The 26,705-nt window shown below is 44.5% G+C and overlaps 2 protein-coding genes across 2 annotated transcripts in view; both read left to right on the top strand.

The window, feature by feature from the left end:
* The window catches only part of LOC107389096 (fibroblast growth factor receptor substrate 2), a 28,494-nt gene extending 23,982 nt beyond the window's left edge, over positions 1-4,512 (top strand). The window contains exons 5-7 of the mRNA XM_015964992.3: positions 265-399; positions 2,998-3,161; positions 3,237-4,512. Of these exons, the coding sequence (XP_015820478.1) occupies positions 265-399; positions 2,998-3,161; positions 3,237-4,268 (1,331 nt within the window). The 3' untranslated portion in view covers positions 4,269-4,512. The remainder of the gene's footprint in view (positions 1-264; positions 400-2,997; positions 3,162-3,236) is intronic.
* A 695-nt stretch (positions 4,513-5,207) lies between these two features.
* Positions 5,208-26,705, top strand: part of nup160 (nucleoporin 160) — a 56,183-nt gene continuing 34,685 nt past the window's right edge. Inside the window, exons 1-10 of the mRNA XM_015964991.3 lie at positions 5,208-5,353; positions 7,982-8,090; positions 11,283-11,493; positions 12,704-12,926; positions 13,892-14,082; positions 19,182-19,418; positions 20,152-20,249; positions 20,320-20,404; positions 25,907-25,975; positions 26,048-26,131. Coding sequence (XP_015820477.3) covers positions 5,263-5,353; positions 7,982-8,090; positions 11,283-11,493; positions 12,704-12,926; positions 13,892-14,082; positions 19,182-19,418; positions 20,152-20,249; positions 20,320-20,404; positions 25,907-25,975; positions 26,048-26,131 — 1,398 coding nt within the window. The 5' untranslated portion in view covers positions 5,208-5,262. The remainder of the gene's footprint in view (positions 5,354-7,981; positions 8,091-11,282; positions 11,494-12,703; positions 12,927-13,891; positions 14,083-19,181; positions 19,419-20,151; positions 20,250-20,319; positions 20,405-25,906; positions 25,976-26,047; positions 26,132-26,705) is intronic.

Genomic DNA, 26,705 nt, shown 5'->3' with positions numbered 1-26,705 from the left:
CCTGGAGGAGTTTATGGAAGGATGAATCCTTCTAATCAGCTGAGGAAACATCTTTAGCCACCTTGTTGCTGTTCAACTCTAAAACGTGTGTGTGTGTGTGTGTGTGTGTGTGTGTGTGTGTGTGTGTGTGTGTGTGTGTGTGTGTGTGTGTGTGTGTGTGTGTGTGTGTGTGTGTGTGTGTGTGTGTGTGTGTGTGTGTGTGTGTGTGCGTGTGTGTGTGTGTGTGTCTTGGTGGTTAATCATTTTCATTTTGTGTGTTTTCAGGTATTTTTGCCTTCAAATGTTCTCGAGCTGAAGAAATTTTCAACATGCTGCAGGAGGTGATGCACAATCACAGCATCAGTGTGGTGGAGGAGGCAGTGGTGGACCCCAATCAGCAGGGGGCGCTCACACCTGCAGGTACACACACACTCTGATTTTAGCAATGGTGAATTTTTTACGTTAAACTGTATATCGATGAAACATAGTTGCTCTAGTAATCCTAATTTCAAGGTAATGTCTCAGAAATAAAACAAAGGGCAGATTAAATCTGACACAGCAGATTATTATAGAATCAAATAAAAAGTGGAGCAGATTAAGGAGTGGTTCAATAGTTTTTTCACAACAAACTGTCTGAATATCTTTCAGCTGAATTCTGATATACAATAAAAATTATGGTCCAGGTGGTTTTTCTTACCGAGTCTGCTGATATCGAGTCCCGACCTGATACTTCAGACGAGAACACATCCAAGTTGTCCTTTAAGTGTTTTTATTATAAATTATGTATTTATGCCATTTTCTTGGTTTATCTGAAAATAACATCACTTGTTTCGGAAGTACATGGGTAAAAATGAATATGCATTCACTGGCCACTTTACTGGGTACACCTTGCTGGTACCGGTGTCGATACCAGGTCGGCTCGGGATCCTGCGTCTGCTAAATACGTCACAGTAGATGATTGGCTGAATATAAGACTTACCGGAGTTACGACACCAAACTTGTGAAAGTTACGCTAACGTGTTGACGATGAAGATTTTGATCGGTCAGAACGAATTTACAGTTGTAGTCTTAGCGGTTGTAGTCCTGTAGTCCAAAAATCAACACTCTTCGGAGAAAAACTGTTTGAATTTCCAAAGGAAATGTAAAATAAAACAACAACTGATAAACGCTGATTCTCAGGAGCTCTTGGTTTTGATGAAATGGGGCAAAATAAAATATAACCCTAACCCAGCACCGGGTTGGACCCTCTTTTGCCTTCAGAGCTGTCTTGAATCCTTCGTAGCATAAATTCAACAAACTACTGGAAACACTCCTCACAGATCTTGGTCCACATTGACATGATAGCCTGACGCCCAGAACACACCAGCTGCCAAGGGGATCGCTCACGAGCTTCACGCGCTCTTCGCTCCTCCTCTCTTCACGTCAGGCGAGAATTTTCCATGAGCGCTTCGGCTCACGTCTGCTTTCCATACCCCCCACCCCCTTGCTGTGTGTGTGTGTGTGTGTGTGTGTGTGTGTGTGTATTTTCATCTCTGTAGTCTGTTTGCATACACAAAAATGATCGCATTTATCAATCGCAGTGTTTTATTTTGAAATTTCCTTTTATTTTACCGGCCTGCCTCTTCTGCTTTAGTGTGACTTCCTGCCAGAGTTGACGTGGCTCACTCGCGGCTCATGAAAAATAGAGCTCACAGCGAAACGATGGATGGCTGTGCGGCGCTTCGTGGCTGATGTGACTGAGAGCGTAGGTTAACAAGGACGCCGATTAGAAGCGCTCGTCGTTCCACGGTGCTTTGCGGTGCTTCGGCGTCTGGTATGTTCCGGGCGTTGCACGGTTGCTGCAGATGTGTCGGCTGAACATCCGTGATGCCAATCTCCCGTTCCACCACATCCCAAAGGTGCTCTTTTGGATTGAGATCCGGTGACTGTGGAGGCCTTTTGGGTACAGTGAACTATGCTGGTGAAGGTTCTCAGTCATCCAGGTCATGGTAATCCAGAATGGTTCAGGTGAAGGCAACTGGACTTCTTTGGTTTCTTGAAGATGATTCGCTTCTCATCCGAGGAGCTTTGTCAGTTCTGGTGTAATTGTTGTTTAGTTTCCCCGATGTAAACATCTGGACAGTCCTCACTACACTGGACTGCATAAACGACGCCACTGAGCTTCTGTTTGGGGTGTTTTGTCTTCAGGATGGACCAGTTTGTGTCTGAGGGTGTTGTTGGGTTTAAAGTTTACTGGGATGTTGTGTTTGGAGAAGATTCTTCTAGGTTTTTCTGAGACTCCTGCCACGTATGGGATGATGGTGCCTTTGTGCCTGTTGTCCTTTTCTTTGCTGGTTGCTACTGTGGACGATTTTCCAGACTTCTTTGTAGATTTCACAAAGGCCCAGGGAAACCAAACAAGAGCGTGGCACAACACAGGAGAGCCACCTCTTCAGGTCCAGACTCTGCAGTCCACCTACACCTGAAGGACAAGGGACACATTCTGGACAGAGAAGATAGATGGTTTGAGAGAGGAGTAAAAGAAGCTATCTATGTCAAACGTGGAAAACCCACTTTAAATAGGGGCGGGGCTTAGATTTCACCTTTCCAGTACCTATAATGCAGCTTTGAATCTTATTCCTAAGCAGCTTCAGTCTAGGCCACACCTTCCTGCAAGTAATCAACACAACCACTCATCAGGGGATGGAGAGGAGGGGTACTCAGAGTAGTTTCTGCTCATTAAGCAACAACAGACAGTTACAGCTTATAAGCTTGACTCCCATATTCCAGTCTGAATGGACTAAGCTCCTCAGATGAGAAGCAAAACGTCCTCAAAAATCCAAACAAGTCCAGCTGCCTCCATCTGAGCCCTTTGGGTTACCATCACCTGGATGACTGGGAACCTTCAGCAGATTATTTAACACATAAACAATAAAATATCAAGAAACTGTTTGAACGTATGTATAAATCATCCACACGATGAACAAAGATGAGGTCACATGATGCCGATGTCACTCAGCTGTTTGTGTGTGTTCGTAGCACTGGGATACTCTGTACCAACGGTGCCTAATGGGGTGAGTCGGCTGCCCTCTGTGGGTGAGGCCCCATCCCACCCATCCACTCGTCACCCCTCAGTGGCCAGCACCCGCTTACCTTCTGTGGGGGAGGAATCCACGCACCTGCTCTTGGTAGCCGACGAGGCGGTAAGTTCCCCACCCATCAACTGGTCTGACACCCACCTGGTCTGTGTGGTAATGCTGTGTATGTTTGTGTTACAGGTGCACACCTATGTGAACACTACAGGACTCTTGGAGGACCAGCCCAGTCCGCTAACAGTCACCACCCCCCTGGAGAGCCCTGCCTCCCCGCTTGCCATGAGTCCTCCCACACCACCACCACCTCCTAGGAATCATGGGGAGTCAAGTGCCCAGCCAGAGCCCCAGGTGCTGCTGGAGCCTCAGGGGGTGCGCTTCGTGCTTGGGCCCACCCCTGTTCAGAAGCAACAGATGGAGAAAAGGAGGCGGCAGGAGTTGCAAGAGGCTACCGAGCCCCGAGAAACTGATGGCCCTACCCAGATATCTGCAGAGTCTGAGCCTCTGCCCACACACTCCCATGACTCCTCCTTCAACCCGCCTACAGCTCCTCGTCACACCCGCCCACCCCCCCTGACCCCTGACCTGCAGAACGCTAACAACTCTGCACAACGACGCACTGCCCTGCTGGACTATGAGAACCTGCCAGCGCTGCCTCCGGTTTGGGAGGTCAGGAAGCCGAGCAACGAAGAGGAGGAGATTTCCGACGGCAGCCTGAAAACTCCATCGCTCAACGGCTTTAACCACGCCCCCTACAGCTTGCTGCATCACCCCTACTCCCACCCTCTGTCTGCTGCCCTCGAGTCTTCTCACAACTATGTCAACACAGAGAACGTGACCGCGCCACTCAGCGCGCACCGGCCTGACACAGCCCGCCGTCGAGCGGATTGCCCCACCATTTTTAATTTTGAATTCCGCCGACCGCCTCTGCCGGGCCACATGGAGCCGACTAAAACGCTCAACTACATCGAGGTGGAGATGGACAGCAGTGGTGGAAACAAAGGTGCCTCTGATGGCAGCAACCCTCACACACCCCGCACCCCCACCTCCCCGCTGCCCCCCACCACACCCACGCGGCGCACAGAACCCTATGCGCTAATCGACATCGAGCGCACTGCCGCCATGTCCAGTCTACAGAAGGCACGGCCGCGGGACGACGGCACGTCACGCAAGACGAGACACAACAGCACTGAGCTGCCAAGCAAGAGCGCAGCGTGATGCGCATGGAGCTGTGCACGGACTCCTCAGATAGGAGATGGATCGTCTTGTAGTCTCACCTGTTCAGGTGAACTGGTACTTTATACCTCTGAAGGTGATGATGTAACAGACTGCTTTCCTTATATGGTACACATCAGTATTACTGAACAAACATTCCAGTTATCTTTTTGTACGAGTCACTGTGCTGCTGTAAGATGACACATGTACAGTAGAGCTGACACAATAAAGTCTGCTTCTATTTGAATCGGCTGCCGAGCGAGCGCCTTGCTTCATCTCTGAGCCACACCGCCATTCGCAACACAAATGCATCTGTCCATTAAATTCAGTAATCGGTGCAGTCTTTTCCAGTGAAGCATCTGCTGCCACCTAGTGGTCAAAGTGGCAGCAGCAGGTTCTCGGGTGGAGAAGCTGGAGGAGCATGTGGTCCTGATATTTATGTGAGACTCCACAGATCTCCAGAAGACGTGGAAAGTGCCAAAGTCAAATATAGAATAGAATAGACTTCATTAATTCCACAGTGGGTAATTTGACTTGGTATGGCGGCACATTCACCTGGAGAAATGAGAACTAGGAACTAGGCTATTATCGTAACCTTCAGCACTCAAACAAATGAATAAAATAGAGTAAAATAGAAAATCAGGGTTTCGTTTTCCCTTCAGCCTCAGCGTGTGTGTGTGAGAGAGAGAGACAGACCTTCAAATTAACAAACTTGTTTTTTTATTAAAATGTGAAAAAAATTCATTTATGTTTTCTTATCATGCCATACCATGTATCTGACTTTGTTAAAAAAAATCCGTAAAATGAGTTTTGAAGTTAACACCTTCAGTCGAAATAAATGCTCTGCGGGTGATTGGGAACCCATCCAAGATGGCGGCCCGCTACTGCTACGTTGCGTCCACAGACATATCTATGGTTACAGTGGGGCGTTTATTTCACTGGGTTTCTAAGATGCTGCGTGCGCAGCTTTCAAGTGTCACGTGGCCCCACGGAGAAGATGGCGGCTGTAATGGAGAGAAGCTTCGTGGAGTTTTGCGGGTTTGAGCGGGAAACAGAGCGCCGGTTCCGTGAAGTCACAGTGAGTCCAGGTGAGTGTGAGTTCTGATTAATGAAGTCCAGTTAGGCATTACTTTTAATGTTCCATTCACGTTAACTGGATCCCGCGCTGATCTAGCCGCGGCTAGCTACGCTGTCCTCTCGCTCTGCGCGTGCTCACATGTCTCTGTGATGTGAAATGTTCAGGGCAGCTGCACCGAACAGGTGAGCTCTAGTGAAACAGTTGTATGGTCAACTCAAAGGTTGCTCACCTGTTACTCATACTGAACAGGGGCGCAACTGCCATCATTCTGAGGGGTATGTAGGTGCATAACAGCCCACCGCAGATCAAAGCTGCGGTGTAACCCAACCTGAGGCAGCTAGGCTGGATTACGGTGTCTTCTTTATGGAGTCAGTAAGTCCTCTTCACGCAGAAAGAAAGAAGACGATCTTTAATAGAGCGCCTCAAGATAAAATCACGAGGATGTGGAAGCTCAACCCTAATCCTGCAGAAGTGTCAAGGACTTTATTTAGCGAAGTGCAAGTCTACACCAGGAGAACATGACGTATACGACACAGGTGAATACCTGTAAGTGAACATTCAGCCAGAGGGATTAACGGTCAGAGATGTGGATTGAGCCAGGTTCATCTGAGATCACCTGATTTTGTTGCAGAGCAGAACAAAAACACGACATGGAGATGACTTGATGCCACAATTCCCATCTCTGTTAGTTCTACAAATACGTGCAAAAATCCACAAGCATCAATCGTTTTGAGACTTTTTGTTAGACGAGTGAGAAATTTTGTTTATAAATAGTTATACATTTTTAAGAGAATAAGGGAAATATGGCATCTTATGAGCAGATTTACATTTATGGATCTAGCCAAGAGAATAAACACGTTCGTTGCAAAAGTATACTTATTGTACTTTTTTATTCGGTCACTACCCAAAGCTTGTGACCATAGGTGAGGGCAGTGTTGGGAACGTTACTTTAAAAAAGTAATTAGTTATAGTTACTGATTACTTTGTCAAAGTAACTCAGTTACTGAGTTACAAGATTATAAAAGTAACTAATTACCAAGAAAAATAACTACTTAGTTACTTTTTCATTAAAGCGTGCAAGAGTTACTACAATAGTGAAATATAAATGACTAATGATTGGAACATAATAAAATGAATGTCTAAATGTTTTTTATAAACCTGAACGATTTAAATAAATAAGCACTTAACAGGAGGAACTACTAACAGGAACATTACACTTATCTAGACTATTAAAAGGTCACTGTGTGATTTTTAACAAGACCCCAATCAGCTAAAATTTAAAATTGCAAATAGAAACACCTGTAAAGGTTCCCGAGCCTTTAAATGGTCTCTCAGTCTAGTTAAATTACAGAAATAAATGTAATTTTGCACAGCATTTTAATTTTTCCAGCTTCACATAATTGTGTGTTTTTAGCAGCATTTCTGTTGCTGCTAATCTAGTAACGGTTAAATAAATAAATAAAATCCTTTAAAATGACACTAGAAGAGGCACAAGCCTGATGGAGGACTTACATTTACTAACTTGGGTCAGACCCAACCACAGAAGAGCTGAAGCTGGGTGGTAAACACACACAGGTAGTTCTAGTAACACCTGAGCTCCATGCCGTCTGAGACTGATGCATCAGTGTTACAGCGGGACTAAAGACATGATCAGAAACAGGTTACAGCTGGATGATCTAGGAAGGTAGAAGATCAGGACGTCGGAGCGGTGAACAGGTGAGCGGACCTTCGGGACGTCCCGCTGTCACGCTAAGAAGGACACGGCTGCAGACCCGCAGATTCGCTGCCGCGCTGCTTAACGCACGCATTTCCTTATCAGTAACAGAAACGATCGTTTTGTTAAGACGGTAATTAATTAGTTTGCTCGTTACAGAAAGAAATATATATATCTTTTTATTAACGTGGTTATTTTAAACGGCGTTATTCCCATCACTGCTCAGTTGGGTCTACAGCAGGCAGCAACTGAGACAGTGAGAACACTGAGGGTCTCCGCCCACCCGGCTAATCATCATCGTGTTTGTAAGCGCGTTACCGACACCTCTCTTCCTGGCTGCAGCTGAAGTGTGGCGGTCAGAAAGCCTCACGCTGCTGCTCAACGTTCGACAAGAACATAGTAACGCACAACCTTCCATCCCCAGTAACGGTAACGGCGTTGCAACAGTGGGAAAAGTAATTAATTAGATTATTCTGTTACCTAAAAAAGAACACCATTAGTAATGCCGTTATACTTAAACGGCGTTACTCCCAACACTGGGTGAGGGTAGGAACGTAGATGGACCGGTAAATCGAGAGCTTCGCCTTCTGGCTCAGCTCTCTCTTCACCACGACAGCCCGGTACAACGCCCGCATCACTGCAGACACGCTCCAGTTTTCCCTCACCCGTGAACAAGACCCCGAGATACTTAAACCCCTCCACTTGGGGCAGGACCTCATCCCTGACCCGGAGAAGGCATTCTACCCTTTTCTGACTTTGCACTAGTTTTATATTTATAAATTCTGTGTCCTTTCTGAGCTTACCAACATTAGTTGTTGTATGAAACAGTTTCACATCATTATTAGTCACAATGGCTGTTTGACCAGGCAGCTGGTTAGTTCAGCTTCGAGGTGACTTCATATCTGTGTTTTTTTTTTTCTGCAGGTGTGAGCGCTCCAACAGTTGGGATCAAATTTGCTGATAGTTCCGGGGCATTCCATTATGAAGAGAGTGGGAAGCTGCTGTCGGTCACTAGCAACCGATTCATCCTCTGGTGAGCATGTAAAGTTCTGCTGGTCCAGAATCTGAATCCTGCAGGTCTGTGTGTGGGTGTAGGACAGGGGGATTCAATTCCAGTCCTGGAGGTCTGGTATCTAACACGTTCTAGTAGTTTCTCTGATTCACCTGTGCAGCAGCTCATCAGGCTCAGCAGAAGCCTGTTAATCACCCGCTGATTGAAATCAGGTGTGTTGAAGCAGAGTTGAAACTAAAGCGTGCTGGATACCGGACATCCAGGACCAGAATTGAATACCACTGGTATAAGGCAACTCTAATATCTAAAGGGTTCGTGTTTATCTGTAGATCAAGCCTGTTCTAAAACAACACAACTCTCAACGGAGCAGTGGAATTGAAATCCTTAATAAAGATTATTAATTTGAAAAAAATCAACGCATTAATACAGGGTATCCGCGGGTCCTTAAAAAGTCTTAAAAAGTCTTAAATTTGCTTTTCCAAATTTAAGGCCTTAAAAATCCTTAAAAATGACAAATATTCCTTAAATGCAGTTTCCAAAGGTCTTAAATCACCAAAAACCCAATAAACAAAATTATTTTATTACTATGAAATTTTCGTGAATTTCTAGTTGGTGTTCAGCATTTTTGTGTACGATAATGGCGTAAGCGGAACCGTACACACTCAGCTGGTTGTGAAAGGGGGCTATTTTTAGATGAGCACATTAGCTGGTTAAGCTAGTAGGAGCTTGCGCCATGGGGAAGTGCAAGTTTAATGGTAACTGGATGGTTAATGCCACGTTCGCGACGTGGTTAGCACCGGTTCCAGGCAATAGCTGGAAATTATAGCTTAAATTTAATTTAAAAAAATAGCTTAATTTTGGTCAAAGTGGTCTTAAAAAGGGTCTTAAAAAGTCTTAAATGTGGCTCCCTTAAACCTGCAGATACCCTGTAATAAAACATCATGCATTTGAGCACCCTCCCTGGGCTGCCACCTTATCTTGGTGGAAGGGTTTGAGCGTCCCAATGATCCTAGGAGCTAAGCTGTCTGAGGCTTCACGCCTCTGGTAGGGTTACCCATGGCAACAGGTCCTAGGTGAGGGGTCAGTCAAAGAGCAGCCCACCAACCACTTGTGGTGAAAACCTCAAATGAAAACATTTTTCCCTCGCCTGGACGCGGGTCCCCGGGGCCCCCCTCTGGAGCCAGGCCTGGAGGTGGGACACGTCGGCAAGCGCCTGGTGGCTGGGCTTTCAACCATGGAGCCGGCCGGGCACAGCTCGAAGAGGCCGCATGAGTCTCCCTTCCCATGGGCTCACCACTTGTGGGCGGGGCCAAAGGGTTCAGGTGCAATGTGTTGGGTGGTGGCCGAAGGTGGGGACCCTGGCGGTCTGATCCTCGGCTCTTGGTATGTGGAATATCTCCTCTCTGGCGGGGAAGGAGCCGGAGTTGGTGTGTGAGGTTGAGAGGTTCAGACTAGATCTATTTGGACTCACTTTGACACATGGCTCTGGCTCTGGTTCAGTTTTCTTGAGACTAGGGTTGCCACAGACTAGGGTTGTCACGGTATGAAAATTTAACCTCACGGTTATTGTGACCAAAATTATCACGGTTTTCGGTATTATCGCGGTATTTTTTAAACGGTGTTGCATATGTTCAGAAAGCATTGATAGTCCTGTTCTACACAAACTGAAATAGTTCTGAAAAGGTTTAACAGTGTTTATTAAACCTAAAATAACACAAAGCCTTAGCAAAAGTGCAACTTTTCACAAGTAAAGGAACAAATAGCTTCTTTTTCTGGAACGTGTTACAGTAGTCAGTGCAGGTTTAAATTATACAAATCCAAACATTCAAAACATAAACAATATGTAAACAAATCAAAGAAACACCACTTGTTTTCTCATATACTTGTTTTCTTCATTATCAAAATGAAAATCTAAAACTCCAGTCCACACTTGACTTGAGCACTGTACAAGTCAACCTTAAAAAAAATATGTATTTAAAACAAATAGCCACTTTAAACAAATGACTAAAATAACTACTACACTATGTAATCAAATCCAAATGTTCAAGTATAAATGGCATTGAATAAGTAAACAAATCAATGACAAGGAACTAATTGTATATTTCTCTTCATCATCAACAAATAAGATGCTTCATCCAGCAACAGGGTGTCCGTGACACGGTTTAAATGCTGGCAGAGGGCGCTGCGGCTGCAGCATATAGTGACTCGTTGCATTCTCCCTCAACCAAAAGTCCTCACGTCATGCATTTAAGCTAAAATGCTGATGTTAACTTACCTTGCACTGGCTGTGGAGACGTGGGTGATCGTCACGCAGATGTGCCATGAGATTTGAAGTGTTGCTGCCTTCTGCAGACACTTGTTTCCTGCACGTTCTGCAAACGGGATAGCAGTCTTCTATTAACTGTCCCTCAGCATTTTTCAGAAATCCAAAATATGCCCATACTTCCGAGGTAGTCTTCTTTGAGGGCTGATGGATGTCCTGGGCCCTGCCGTCGCCTCCTTCGGCCATTATTTCAGCTTCAAAGTTTTGGTGCCGTTGCAAATTAAAAAGTGCGTGTGCGCGCCGCGGGAACTTCAGCTGAAGCGACGGTGTCTGGTAAGGGTCACCGCGCCGAAACCGCGGCCACGGTAAACCCACCGAGATAATATAGTTTTTTAAAAACTGGACGGTTATTTTTATTGTCAACTTTTTTACCGGGGTTTACCGCTATACCGGTTACCGTGACAACCCTACCACAGACGATTATTTTAGTAGTCGACTAATCGTGTCGTTCATAAAAGTTCAGCTTATTGCACCAGAAAGCTTATCTTTGTAACCTGTTAACACAAATGCTACAGTCAGGTGGAGGTAGGCACCTAAAACCAAACATGACTTGTGTTCACAAGAGGCATGGTGACGAGGGTGAAGAGCTTCATCTTCCAATCATAACTCAGGAGATAGCAGGACACACCAAGGTACGCCTCTGTAGCACGGCTGGTCCACACGTCAGCAGTCAGGGTCCATCGACAGCTCTGACGGTCTGCTTGCAGTAAAGATAAAAGATATATTAAAGTTATTTTATTTACCAGATTCATAATTCTGTTGCATCACATAAAGTAGGTTAAGATTAAACACAAAGAAAATGTTTTATGCTTTAAATATATTAGTTTCAGTCTCCAACCTTTTTATTTGATGCTGACACTGCTGTGGTGTACTTGTTCTGTTTCCTGCAGGTCTACGTCAATGGACACGGTCCAGCTGGTGGAGGAGTCTTTGGATTGTAACTTGCTGAACAATGCTGTGAGACTGAAGTTCAGCCCATGCACTGTTCTGCCTGGAGGAGTCAGCATCCAGGAAACACGGAACAATGTCATCATCCTGATTAGCACCAATAAGAGTGTCCACAGGCTGGTGCTGCCTCATCCAGCGTGCATGTACCGCAGTGTGAGTCTAAAGATTTGTGTTGCAGGTGTATGTGGCAGTTTGCAGCCAGCTGCTGATCTGCATTCCTGCTGGTCTCCTGTACTGAGACTGACTCAGTTCTAAAAAGTCAAATCAGTTAAGTTTATTTATACGTTGTTGTCTCAAGGCACGTCACAAAGTAAGCATTCTATTTGAGTTCAGTTAATTATGCCAATTATTATAATTTCCCATGTAAGGAAACATGCTGGTGGAGGTTCTGAGTCACCCAGGTCATGGTAATCCAAAGGGTTTAAATGAAGGCAACTAGACTTCTTTGGTTTCTGGGCGTTTTGCTTTTCATTTGAGGAGCTTTGTCAGTTCTGACTGGAATTGGCGAAGCTGAAGAGTCGCGCTACTAAATCAGACGTCTGTTTTTTTTAATGAGCACTTGTATGCCGTGAGGCAAAAGGGGGTCCAACCCAGTACTAGCAAGGTGTACCCAATAAAGTGACCGTTGAGTGTATTTAGATATGTGATTTAGACTAGGCTTAGCTATGTTAATAAAAAGCTAAAATGTTAATGAATGACTTCACACAGTAAACATTACAGCTCAGTTCATTAAGCCAATCAGTAAAAAGTTTCCTATATAAGGAACCCACCAGGTTGCATCGAGTCACTGACTAGCTAAGGGAGAGCTAGCTAAGTAGCTATGGCTATCTATGGCGGAGCCGGGCCTCCAAATCCAACACCCTAGTCTCCAAAGCTAAACAAATGCTACATTTATTACATTACCATATACCATGATCACCAAAGGAGGCAGTAACTAAACATCTGACACACAGAGCAAGAGATGGGTGACAGAGATGGAGACAGGAGTAGGCATAACCATGCTAAGGCTAAGCTAACCAGACGAGCAAACCCTTTAAACACCAAATAAAATGGCACGCGAAACACAAAGCGTTCCCTCGAAGTTTGGTGCAGTAACAGAAAATGTGTGTTAGCGTGCATATGTGCTACAAATACTCATACAAGTTTCAGTACAGAGAAATCAGATCAACGTAGGTGAGCTAGCTAATCCACTACGCTACACCACAAACATTGAGTAGCTTCACAGAGTGCATCACTAAAAACTGGAAGTGATGCAAAATGCCTTACCGCAGACAGGAAGTCCAGTTCCAGCTGATGCAGGTCAGACATGGTTTCTGTTGCAAGTCTTTCTTGATGCCATGTTATTTTTTTTTTCTAATGACAGGAACTGGCTACTGAGCAGCACATGCAGTCCATTTTCACCGATCTGATGAAACTAGATCTGCAGGACCCAGCTCATCATGCTGTCATCCCCGGCTGTGCAGGACACACCGCCAGTGCCGGTGTTGCAGCGGCATGGCTCAGTTTCCATGGTGATGCTCACTTTGCTCTGGCTTCTCCTGCTGGAGGCATTACCATTGTGACTTTACCACCTCAAGACTCCCAGGGTGAGTTGCATGATTAGTAGCCTGGCCTGCCAAACTCCTCCTCTGTTTAATCCTGCACAGAGAAAGGGTCTGGAAACTCTCCTATTCAAATAACCCCACCCCCTGAGAGTTCTGACCAAGCCAATCAGCGCTGAGCAGCGTACGTCACACACCATAACGCCGAGTTTGTCGAACATGGCGACTGAGGCGGAGTTCGCTGCGGCTCGTTCCTCTGGTCTAAATGACTTGAACATGTCTTTAAAACAACAAGAAGTAGAAGTGCTAAAAGCCTTTCTTCTAAAGAAAGATGTTTGCGTTGTCGTCAGACGCCGTTTTTGACTACAGCAAAAAAAACTACAGCATCGCAGACGTCACACACAGTGACGCTCAGTTTCTCATAAACAACGAAGACAGCGGCGGAGTTCGTTGCGACTCTTTTCTCTGTTCTAAATGACTTGAATGTCTTTAAAACCACAACAAGTAGAAGTGCTAAAAGCTTTTCTGTTAAAACAATAAAAGATGTGTGCGTCGTTGCCAGACTTAATTTTTTACTACAGCTAAAAAAAACTACAGCGTCGCGCGGTACAGTCGGCTTTCCATCTTTTTTCTGATTGGTTATTATTTAGCTCCATGCTTTCGTTCTTTTTAAACACAGAAACAGTTTTGTTTACCTGTTTTGTAGCTGCAGTTTCGCCGACGGCTGCCGGCTTCTTCAGGCTGACGCTGATGGCGAAACTGTAGCTACAAAACAGGTAAACAAAACTGTTTCTGTGTTTAAAAAGAACGAAAGCATGGATTTAGAAAGACACAGCAAGAACACACCTAGGATATTATTTAGCTGCCTAGTCCCGCCCCTCATGTGCCGCTCTGCCTGTGAGCTACCAGACTCTTTCTCTGTGCAGAATTAACCAGAGGATGAGTCTGGCAGGCCAGGCTACATGATTTTTCCACAGGTAGTAGAGCTGAGAATATGCATGTGTCTCCAGGTGGCGTGTCTGTTCTGGACCTGAAGCAGACCTCTGTGATGAAAAGGATCTCTGGCTGGATGCCGACTGCCATTCTGGGGGATCAGAGTCCAGCGGACTTGGTCATGAGTCTAGCGGTTCGGGTGCTTGAGGAGGACTCGCTGATCTTTGCTCTGGGTCAGGACCACAGGCTAAGGATGTGGTCTCTCATGGTGCGTTTCTGTCTTTTCAGTCAGTTTCTCCTGCATAAGAACCATCAAGAGCCTCATTTCGAAAACTCTCCCAGGGTGTCCGCGGGGTTTTAAAAAGTATTAAAAAGTGATAAATAAAAATAGTCAAATTTAAGGCCATTAAAAGTGTTAAATTTGGTCTCAGAGGTATTATTTTTTCCAAGTTAGGTATTATTTTTTTCAGACTATCAGGTGTCGTATTCTGAACATCGACATAGAAATATATTCCGAATGAAATGTTTTGAACGATTATAAAAATAAAACAAGCCGATTATTTGCTCCTCCCACTTGAGCTGCCCTGAGTTACAAATGAAGCGCTCCGTTGCCAACTTAGCGACTTTGATGCTATTTCTAGCAGCTTTTCAGACCCCCTTCTTGACTTATTAAATCTTAAAAGTACCTAGCGAACACCTCAGAAACATCTCTGGTAACCCTTAGCTACTTTCTGGATAACTATCGTCGACATTTCCTGCTGCAGGTTAGCTAAACACTCCGCCTGCGCTCCGGACCGTTCTTCAGGACATTAGGAAAGGGAATGATGAAGTGATGTGTCAGTCGCTAAAGAAACGGCTCTCGGAGCCGGCTCCCTGTTGGAGTAACCAGAGTGAGTGACACACACACCGCACCTGCGGACTCCTGAGCCACTAAAAACGGCTAAATGTGCGCGTGTGGCGCGCTAAACACACATGCAGCTTGCCCCGATTGCTGTGAGACCGGGTTGGGGGGTGGGGGGTGCAGCTGTGGTTGGGACAATTATTACATTAACTGATGGACTTGTAAATAAATAGTTTATAAATAAGGTAGAAATAAGTTCCTCACGCTGATAAATAATAACTAATCTCTCTGAGGACACGGTGCTAGTGCATTCTCCTACAGCACCTTGACACGACTCAATAAATGTTATGCAACATTTTGTGAACATTAATTTATTTGCATTTATTTGTTATAAATGCCACTGTATAATTCTTGCTGTCAGTATTTGCAAGATATTGGTATTTGGGTCTGTACTGGTTAGACTTAAATGAGTTAAACCAAGGTCTATAGCCCTTGGGTCATAAACTATGAGCTATAAGTATATTGGTCTTTTTATACTGGGAATCAGGAGTTCTTTTAGTGATCATCTTGTTTCTTGTTTATTTTTGCCCTGATTGTGCCCTGAGCAGTTTTATGACTGAATAAAAATAAATTTAAAAAATCTACATAAATTGAAAAATCGTCTTAAATAATCGAGATCTCAATTTCAGTCACAATAATCGTGATTATTGTTTTTGCCATAATTGAGCAGCCCTACTTTAGCATATCCGGTCACATTATGATGACGTCATATTCAGTGGTCGTTCTGCATCATTTCAGGCCCCGTGGTCAACTGTCTGAACCGCTGAAAAGAAGTGCCTGGCATATTTTCTAAGTAAAATAAATATGCGCAATACGTTGTCAACATCAGTGAGTCTCTAAGTCTATTCTTTTTGTATGTTATATATGTTAAAATATGTGTAAATAGGTCGCTGATTAACACTTGCAATTTAGTGTTGTGATGGTTTTAAAAAAATTCTGAAGGTAGTAAAAAAAAGTATTAAAAAGTAGTAAATTTTACTTAAGGATTGCTGTATATACCCTGCTCTCCGTATAATCCTGAGCAAAACTCTACTTAAAGAGCCTGCATCATATTATTTTATACTCTCCAGATCAACGATGGGCACAAAATATGATAAAATATTTCTCTTGGCATTTTTAATGTCATTTATTATTAAATATGTTGTGTACCTTAGCTATTACCTCAACCTGGAAATAAGCGCTTTTCAAACAAAAGTGACTCCGAAGTGCTTTACAGAATTAAAATGACCCCAAATTCCCATAAAAGTTTAAAAGCATTAACAGTCATACACACACACACGCACCTAATAACACCAGGAACAATTATATTTGGCTAAGTTCAAATGAGACAAGTAAGATAAGGCAAGGAAACGCCATCAGAGGAGCCATCTGCCCCAGCAGCATCAGTTTGACCACAGCAACCAAAGCAAGGCACCCAGAGGAGGGAGGGCATAGACCCACTTCTCTGTCGGTGCGGAGACACACAACACCATTACGCGTTGGCGTAAGGGCTCTCCGACGGGCTCACACAAGGTGACGGCGACATGCGCAAAATTTTTAAACATCCGTTGAAAGTGACGGAGAATACAAGCTAGTGATTGGTCAGGACGCCGCTTCCTGTATATTCATCACCAGCACCGCTGGAGCTCCATTAAAAAGTAAGCAGATGTTTAGCGGCAGACCCAAAACAGATTGAAGAACGCATCGCGGAAAAAGTCCGAAAATATTTCCATTTATTCACCCGTGAGTGAAGGAGTAAAAAATACGGAGCAAACGCGGACAGAAACGACGGGAAATGTGAGTTTAGAGGTGGTGACGGCATGAAGAGCTGGAGAATGGAGGACAGATTTGTCCGTGTTATAAGTCTCTGAAACGTACAAACACATTAGTAAATACACTATCAGGGACCAGATACAAGTGTTATGGTAGCAGGGTACCACAGACCAGCGCTACGCCCTCTGCTGTCCTGGCGGGGAATTGCTTTGCAACGCTCCGCTGCCCGAGCAGAAGTTGGAATGTGAAAACCTTTCCGACACTCAGAGTTAGTCTCTCCGTCTCTCTCACGGAGAAGTTTACAGTTCCTGACAAAAGTCTTGTCGCTTGTGTACAAATTAGGGATGCAACGATACCACTTTTTTCCAAACCGATACAATGCCGATACTTGGATCTGAGTACTCGCCGATGCCGATTACCAATACCGATACTTCTACCATACAAAAAAAGGCAATGATTTGGAATACAGATTTAATTTTCTTCTCTGCTTTAAACAGGAAAAGACTGTGAGGTCGATAAAAAGTAAAATACATGAATGGAAATCATCACAACCAATCAGGCAGGAGATACAGAATCCCACCGTCCAAAACAGCAATCCATAAGAAATCATTCATTCCATCAGCAATCAAAGCCCTCAACAGACAGAACTTCAATAACCCACAAATGATTTTATGTGTTTCAGGCATATAGTTGCCTCTTTGGTTTTATGGCTTTTAAGCTTATATCTGTTTTTAGTTTTTTATGATTTTTATTGCATTTACTGTTCAATGAAAGTGTGAATGATGAGGTGGATGACGATGAGCTGTAGAAAGACAAATGGTGTCGGACAATAAAGTGTTTCTATTCTGTTCTATTCACAAGCCAGCACTAAACAAAAGACAATTGAAAAACCGTGTGGCAAGTCCCACAGCCTGCTAAAAGGATGGACGCTGGAAAAGTGGCAGAAGGCGGATTTTTCAGATGAATCTTCTGTTGAATTACACCACAGTTGCCGCAAATATTGCAGGAGACCTACTGGAACCCGCTTGGAGCCGAGATATACCCAGAAAACCGTGAAGTTTGGTGGAGGCAAAATCATGGTCTGGGGTTACATCCAGTATGGGGTGAGGGATCTGCAGAGTGGAAGGCAACATCAATAGTCTAAAATACCAAGAAATCTTAGCTACCCCTTATATTCCCAACCATAAAAAAGGCCAAATTCTGCAGCAGGTGCTCCATCGTGTTCTTCCATCTTCACATCAAAGTTCCTTATGGCGAAGAAGATCAAAATGCTCCAGGATTGGCCAGCCCAGTCACCAGACATGAGCATATGTGGGGTAGGATGAAAGAGGAAGCATGGAAGACGAAACCAACGAAGATTGATGAACTCTAGGAGGCATGCAAGACGACTTCAGCTTTAAATCTTACAAATCAGTGCCAAACCGCATGGATGCTGTCCTTCAAGCTCATGGAAGTCATACAAGATATAAAATTTGGATCTCACAGCACCACTACTTCATTTGCTGATATATTTTTGGATTTGCTGTAAAGTTGACCGTTTTTCTGGATAGGCGACAACACTTTAGTCTGGCCAGATTTTGACCTTTCTGTCTTGATTAAATGATGCATCTTTTTTCAGCGAACCCATTTTTTTCATTACATTTAACAATATTTGGGAGGGCTTTAGCTTTTCATATGAGCTGTTTCTAACACCAATTGATCGATTAAAAGTCGGGTTAATAGCAGGAGGTTCTACAACACACACAAGCCACGAGACTTTTGTCAGGAACTGTAAATCAGGCTTAAGTCCTAGGGAAACTCCAAAAACAAAGTTGTTGGCTGAAGTTGAAAACCAAAAATGAGGAAACCAAGGCCAAAAAAACCCCAAAACCAAAAGAAATGATCACGTCAATAACTAGAACTATAGCATTTATGCTTACTTCGTGTACTAACCTCACTAAAATTAGCACATTGAATAAATCACTTACAAAACAATAAATACGTTTATTTAGCACTGACATAATAACAACACACAATATCAATTAAAACTCAAAATAACTGGATAACCGACGTCGATGTTAGCAAAACACTCAATCAGAGCTCAGGACCCTCCCGTAGTGATGACCCGTGGGCTTTTCCAGTCCCTCTGTGTTTGCCCTCTCCCCCTCCCTCCTGTTGAAACCCACACCTCTGCGCTCCGGTGTTACGACAGTATTCTGGTCGGTTTCGTTGTTGAAACGCGTTTCTCCGTCGCCCAAGCGGTAAAAACGCGCATGCTCATTACAATCTCGCTCCCGCGGTGCACTCTTGTTCTGGTTTAATAACAGCCACAGATCTAAGTTGTATTTATTTATGAAAACTTTGTAGATTCTAGTCGCACTAATGAGCTCCATGAGCCAGCTCTGGTGTTACAGTAGAGTTAAGGTGAGGAGCAGCTCCTGTCAGAGACGGTGGGCTGAACCAGGACCCTGCTGAGGAAATTCACAGTGGGCCAATCTGTGTTCAGTTTTTAGTCGCCTTAAATTGTGACATAGCTGATGTTCTCCACCTAATTCAGGATCCAAGATCCCTAATCAATATCGGTGATAAATTATGGTTCTCCTAACGCTAACAGTGTTTTTACTTGATATCAGGTAAATATTCTGGTTTGTCTGATGGTTTTACTTTCTGCAGTTGGTTCTGAGTTTTGAACACCAAGACCAAGTTGCACCTGGTTCTGCTGTTTTTCTCTTCAGGATCAGGCTTGTCTGCTGGAAACTGACATGTTGGAGTTCATGCCTGCATGCAAAGGTGTGAGACGTCTGCTGGCTCAGGGAAACTGGCTCCGCCTGGCCTACTCGTCCAGAACCGGCCTCTGCCTGTGTGTTTATCTAGCCGTCCCTCAGCGAGGACAGTTCATTGTCCTTCAGCTGGTCGGGACGGATAACAACCGCTACAGCTTTGAGCACATCTCCTCTCTGTTCAGCACACAGGTAAGACATGGCTCAGAGCCAGCTGACCAACAGATCAAAGACCTGTACGTCTGGGATAATGATGGGTGGGTAGTGATACGGCCATTATGTTAAATTTAACCATAAAGCAAAGAGGTGTTCTCATTTATTCATTCATTCATTCATTCATTCATTTGCAGTAACACTAGAGCCCTTTTCAATCCAGTCTTTCCATTGTAAACACATTTATTATCCTAAACCAGTGTTTCTCAACCCTGGTCCTGCATGTTATCTATGTTGCCGTATCCAACAGCATTGTTTCTCTGCTGCCACACAGCTGACTTAAACGAATGAGTGATTAGCAGGCGTCTGCAGCACCTGATGTCATCCTACGGAGGCAGTGCAGCTATGTGAACCAGGTGTGCTGTAGCAGAGACATGGAAAACATGCAGGACAGGGCGGCGTTGAGGACCAGGGTTGAGAAACACTTTCCTAAATAATGCAAAATTGTAAAGGGAATGAAAAAAAATCCAACTACTCAGTCACAAAAATTGAACTGTGGAGTTTTCAGCAGGCCCAAAAATTCAACCTGAACCCATAATGACCTGAAGCAGGAAGAGGGATGAAGGGTCCAACACACCTGTATGCAGGGGCTAGACATCCTTAGATCACCAAGATCTGTGTGTTCTCTGTGGTAAAGGGGAAAAAAAGCTGTGGTCCTCTTTTTGGTGTGTGAGGGTTTGTTGTGTTGACTGACCCAGACTTCTCTAAACAGGAGGTTCTGGTGGACTTTGCTCTGACCTCCTCTGACATCTGGGCTCTGTGGATGGACCAGTCCAACAACACTGTGGTCAAATACATCAACTTTGAGCAGTAAGTGTCTCCCTTGAAGATGGTTTTCAGACAAAAGTTCTGATTCAAACTCAGTCGGTTTGTCTTACAGCAACACAGCGGGCCAGTGGAACCAGATCTTTGTTCAGCCTCCGCCAGAAGAAGAAGTCCTTGTGGGACTAGACCTGGATCCACGGGTAGGACTGCTCAGATTTTGCCAGTAGAAGATAAAAAAGTGTTTGTTTTTGTAAGGAGCCATATCATGCTATTTGAAACCTTCGATAGCATCGGTAGGCACAACATATGATACAATACTACTGTTGGCACTGTTCAGAGGTAATTTGATCATAAATAGGAAATATTTTCATCAGCTTGAATTTATACTTGGAAATGAAACTGTCTGTTTCAGTGAAGCTCCGCCCATGCCTGCTCTAACAAAACACTTCCAACGGCGTCTTACGCAGGTCAGCTGTTGTTTTGGCCTTGGTTGTCCAACGGTCCTTTAATCTTGTTTTGCGACGTCCTGATTTCAGTATGACTCTGTGTTGGCAGTAATTTATGTAGCCAGCTGAAGCAGATTTCATTTTTTTATGTTTTAGTTTTTTTGATTATTTTCTGTACAATATTTAGTGTCTAAAGATCTCAGAATTTGGTCGTTTCCAAGCAGGATTTTAGTTGTTTTACTCTGCTCACCTCACATGGACTCACACTGGCTACATAAAGAAAGTAAAAAACAGATGAATCCTTACATTTGAAACAGTTTACCAATAAAGTGTTAAAAACATCAGTGCAGCTAAAAAAGAAGAAAAAAAAGTTACTGCCAAGTAGGGTTGTCACGGTATGAAAATTTAACCTCACGGTTATTGTGACCAAAATTATCACGGTTTTCGGTATTATCGCGGTATTTTTTAAACGGTGTTGCATATGTTCAGAAAGCATTGATAGTCCTGTTCTACACAAACTGAAATAGTTCTGAAAAGGTTTAACAGTGTTTATTAAACCTAAAATAACACAAAGCCTTAGCAAAAGTGCAACTTTTCACAAGTAAAGGAACAAATAGCTTATTTTTCTGGAACTTGTTACAGTAGTCAGTGCAGGTTTAAATTATACAAATCCAAACATTCAAAACATAAACAATATGTAAACAAATCAAAGAAACACCACTTGTTTTCTCATATACTTGTTTTCTTCATTATCAAAATGAAAATCTAAAACTCCAGTCCACACTTGACTTGAGCACTGTACAAGTCAACCTTAAAAAATATGTATTTAAAACAAATATCCACTTTAAACAAATTACTAAAATAACTACTACACTATGTAATCAAATCCAAATGTTCAAGTATAAATGGCATTGAATAAGTAAAAAAAATCCATGACAAGGAACTAATTGTATATTTCTCTTCATCATCAACAAATAAGATGCTTCATCCAGCAACAGGGTGTCCGTGACACGGTTTAAATGCTGGCAGAGGACGCTGCGGCTGCAGTATATAGTGACTCGTTGCATTCTCCCTCAACCAAAAGTCCTCGCGTCATGCATTTAAGCTAAAATGCTGATGTTAACTTACCTTGCACTGGCTGTGGAGACGTGGGTGATGGTCACGCAGATGTGCCATGAGATTTGAAGTGTTGCTGCCTTCTGCAGACACTTGTTTCCTGCACGTTCTGCAAACGGGATAGCCGTCTTCTATTAACTGTCCCTCAGCATTTTTCAGAAATCCCAAATATGCCCATACTTCCGATTTAGTCTTCTTTGAGGGCTGATGGATGTCCTGGGCGCTGCCGCCTCCTCCTTCGGCCATTATTTCAGCTTCAAAGTTTTGGTGCCGTTGCAAACTAAAAAGTGCGTGTGCGCGCAGCGGGAACTTCAGCTGAAGCGACGGTGGCTGGTAAGGGTCATCGCGCCGAAACCGCGGCCACGGTAAACCCACCGAGATAATATAGTTTTTTAAAAACTGGACGGTTATTTTTATTGTCAACTTTTTTACCGGGGTTTACCGCTATACCGGTTACCGTGACAACCCTACTGCCAAGACCGGGAGTCCAGTCGGTGTGAAACAGCATACCAGTCAGTTTCTCTAACCAGTGGACTACCAAGTCTGTTACAAAACAATAGCTCGCATGTCCTGAGCTGGCCATTACGCGTCTTTGTAGACAGGAGGACTCGTGGTTTAGCGGCGGTGTCCCCAATGCAGAAGAAATTAGTCAGAATATCCACTCTGGTACCGGTGGAGGTTTAAGGCAGTCATCCGTGACATGAAGTCACATTCTCAACTGCAGCATGAAGTCAACCTCTCTATTCCTGCAACTCTGAGAAAGTGGGCGTGACCTACTTCCACAGGAGGTGGGTTTCAGAGCTGCGACTGGCTTCGGGGGGAGGAACAGTTCCTGACACACTTGAGCTACTTTTGTCCGTTTGCAGGCAGTAACTTTTATTTGAAAAAAATTGAAGCTGAGGTAGGAAAATGCAAGAATGTTGCCAAAAAATGGTTTGGGATATTGCTGATGAGGAAATGACAATATCACATGGTAAAAAGCTCCAAAAAGACAGTTTTGCATGATGTGGAACCTTTAAAGCTGAGATTTACTGAGAAACTTATAATAATTTTACAGCAGTGGCTGAGAAGTTCACTGCCCGCATCGTAACTGGAGGCTAGCAGATCAGAGTCCCGCTCAGCTTGTTGCAGTCTTTGTGTCCTTGGGCAAGACACTCCACTTCACCCTCTTTGCCTGATGATGGTGGTTGGAGGTACTGGTGGCACCGGTGCTTGGCAGTCTTGCTTCTGTCGGTGTGCCCCAGGGCAGCTGTGGCTAAATTTTAGCTCATCACCACCTTGTGTGTGTGTGTGTGTGTGTGAGAAGACGTTTTAACAAAACAATGCCGTCAATTTGCTGCAACGCTGTAGCGACATCAGGGAGCTTCAGGTCGTTTATAAGTGGTCAGACTGTGGCGGTAATGTGGCGCAATCATGTTCTTTTTATAAAAGATTAGGTGATGGCGGCATAGAGGGAGTATGGGGACGGTCTCTGTGATGCTGCAGACTTCGGTTTATCTTGGACATAACTTGATTTTTATTGCGATTGAAGCCGCTCCTAAAGGCGTCTGTCCCCATCCGTCCCTGTGCAGTCACTGATGATCTGAGTTTAAGCTCTAACAGATGCTCAAGGAGTGCTGCAGCGCTCCAGTTTGCCGTCTCGGCTAATTTTGTTCAAAAAGCAAACCATTGTGTCCGTGGTTTCTTTCATTTTCAATATATTTGCCCACTGGAGCTTGGCATTAACTCCCCACTGAAAACTGAGGCAGTTTAAGAGCAGAAAAGCAGCAGGTCCTGACGGGGTCAGCCGCGGACTGCTCACAGATTGTGCTGACCAGCTTTGTGATGTGGTCACACACATGTTCAACCTGAGTCTTCAGCTGGAGCAGGTCCCCATCCTGTGGAAGACCTCATGTGTGGTTTCAGTTCCCCAAACATCACATCCCAGGACACCAGACCACTACAGACCTGTCGCCTTGACCTCCCATCTGATGAAGACTGTGGAGAGACTCATCCTCACCCACCTACGTTCAATGGTGACCCCAAAAATAGACCCACTGCAAGTTGCATTAAAACCAAACATGGGATGGAGGACGTGCTCATCTACCTGCAGCACCGGGCTCTGACTCACCTCAAGATGCAAAAAAGCACTGTGAGAGTCATGTTCTTCGACTTCTCAAGAGCCTCCAACACCATCCAGCGGTATCTATTGCAGCAGAAGATGAGGGGTGCGGTAATGGACGATTATCCGACTGCATGGACCATCAACTACCTTACCAACAGGCCACAATACGTGAGGCTGCTCAACTGTACATCTGAGGTGGTTGTGTGCAGTACTGGAGCTCCACAGGGTGTGGTGCTCTCACCCTTTCGCTTCACCTTCTATACCAGCCCAGTGGCCTAGTGGTAGAGTGTCCACCCGGGGACTGGGAGGTCAGGGTTCGATTCCTGGTCGGGTCATACCAAAGACTTTAAATATGGGACCCAAAGCCTCCCTGCTTGACACTCATGCTTAAGGGGTTGGATTGGGGGGTTAAACCACCAAATAGTTCAGTTCACGAGCGCGGACGTGTCTGCAGCTCACTGGGGATGGGTCACATGCGGAGATGAATTTTACCAGTGTGTGAAGATGACTATGAGACTTTAACGCCTCAGACTTCACCTACAACACCAGCAACTTTCACCTCCAGAAGTTCTCTGATGACTCGGCCGTTGTCGGCTGTGTGTTTGAGGGGAATGACCTGGGGTACAGGTCAGACATCATGGACTTTGTGGACTGGTGTGAGTGTAACCACCTTCGCTTGAACACCATTAAAACAAAGGAAATGGAGATCAACTTCCAGAGAACCACTCCTCCTCACTCACCAGTAAACATCCAGGGAGCAGACATGGAGGTGGTGGATACCTTTAAGTACCTGGGTGTTCAACCTCAACAGCAAACTGAACTGGTCCAACAGCACAGATGCTCTGTGTAAGAAGGGCCAAAGCTGCCTCCACCTTCTGAGGAGGCTGAGGTCCTTTGGAGTTAATTCCCAGCTGCTAAACTCCTTTTATCACTCTGTGGTTGGCTTTGTTATCCACTCTGCTGTGGTCTGTTGGGGTGCAGGCAGCTCTGACCGAGACGGGGAGAGACTGAACAAGCTAGTTCACAAAGCTATCTCGGTTCTCAGCTGCCATCTGGATTCAATTGAGGAGATGTGTGAAAGGAGGAAGCTGGGGAAGATGACCTCCGTCTTAAATCCCCTCCCACCCACTGCATCCCACTGTACAGACCACGGACAGCTCCTTCACAGGCAAACTGAGACATCCCAGATGTAAAACAGAACACTACCGTAGGTCATTCTTCCCCTCTGCAGTAAGAGTGTAGAACACCTCAGTTTAAGCTGTACATAGTGTGTGTGTGTGTGTGTGTGTGTGTGTGTCTTGCAGTATGCTGCAGTGTTGGAACTAGGGCTGGGCAATAAATCGAAAATGTATCGTTATCGAAATTTCTGACTCTTGTCGTGAAAATTTTTCCCATAAATAAATTTATTAAATTTATTAAATCCCAATAAATATGATAAAAAATAAAAGGTGTGTAGGTTGGCAATGTTCATGTTCCTTTAAGAAGCTTGACCACCTTAAGTCACGTAAAAATGTGACTCAGCGTAATGCACGTGACCGCTTCATCCAGTGGAAAACTTTTGTTTCTGCACATACCTGTAGATATCGTCCAATTATCGTTATCAAGATGAAATCCTCAATATATCGTGATATTGATTTTAGGCCATATTGCCCAGCCCTAGTTGGAACTCAAGTTTTTTCTTTTTAATTTGTGGTTTTTAGTGGTTGAAGGTTACAATACTAGACTACTGCCTATGTGTATATACATGTACCTTGTTATTATTTTTCTTCAAATTATTCTCTTAAGTGTTGGTGTTGCTGTAGCAAGCAGGTTTCCCCGGTGAGGGATCAATAAAGTCTATTCTATTCAACTCTCTTCAAGAAACCAGAGAAGTCCAGCTGCCTTCATTTGAACCCCTTTGGATTACTTGTACTCCTGTCCTTTTCTGACCCCCTCTCCTCAGGCTAACTTCTGGACGCGGGGCTGTTGCTGATAAAGTTTCTAGAGTTTTCCAATTCATGGTCCTGATGCTTCATGGTTCTTGTTTGTTTTTGCAGGAGACCTACCTGGATGTTTTGTTCTCTCCTCTGCGTTTTACAGCCTCAGCCATCGTCAAAGCCTTGCAGGTGAGTTCACTTGCCTCTTGTTGCATTCATTAGCTGTGTAATGGTGGCTTTAATCTTCTGTGGTTCCTTCAGATCTATCGTCGTGGTTCTGAGAGAGTCCTTGACCTATCGTGGGACAATCTGAAAAAACTGGTGACTCAGGCTGTGGAGAGTGAGGTAATTATTAACTATTCAACAGGTGGTGGTGCCATCAGGTGACGCACCTGTGGGGCGCTGTTTTTCTCGGTTGGTCTTTCAAGGAATCAATTTTCCAAGAAAGAAAGGGAATTTATGGCACACCTGCATGAGACAGGGTGTTAATTACAATCTGCCAGAATGACTCACCACTTTCAGATTTCTCCAACATCGTTAAAAATGATCAAACACGGAACATGTCGGCGTGCACAGGCCAGAGCGCTGAAGCTCGGCGCATTGTTGTTATGAAGCTAGGGCACATGCAGAGGACACACACGCGCGCAAAATATACTTGTCAATTACATTTATTGGGCCCACTTACTTTTTCTTAGGCTCACCCACAAATGAGTTTCTGGCTACGCTAATGGTGACATATGACAGACTTCTCTGAGCTCCGCAGCCATTACACTTTTCATCTCGCGCACCCCCTAGCGGCAGCTCGCGCACCACACCTAGGGAATCCCTGTCTTAGCTCATTACTCATCACTTCCAACAACCAGCACCATTTATGTTCCAGTTACTTAATCTCTATGGTTACTCCCAAAATTTGCTACTC

This window comes from Nothobranchius furzeri, chromosome 4 (genome assembly GCF_043380555.1).
Source record: "Nothobranchius furzeri strain GRZ-AD chromosome 4, NfurGRZ-RIMD1, whole genome shotgun sequence".
Taxonomy (NCBI): Eukaryota; Metazoa; Chordata; class Actinopteri; order Cyprinodontiformes; family Nothobranchiidae; genus Nothobranchius; species Nothobranchius furzeri.
The sequence above is the reverse complement of the archived record's forward strand: the minus strand, read 5'-3'. Positions and strand labels throughout refer to the sequence as shown.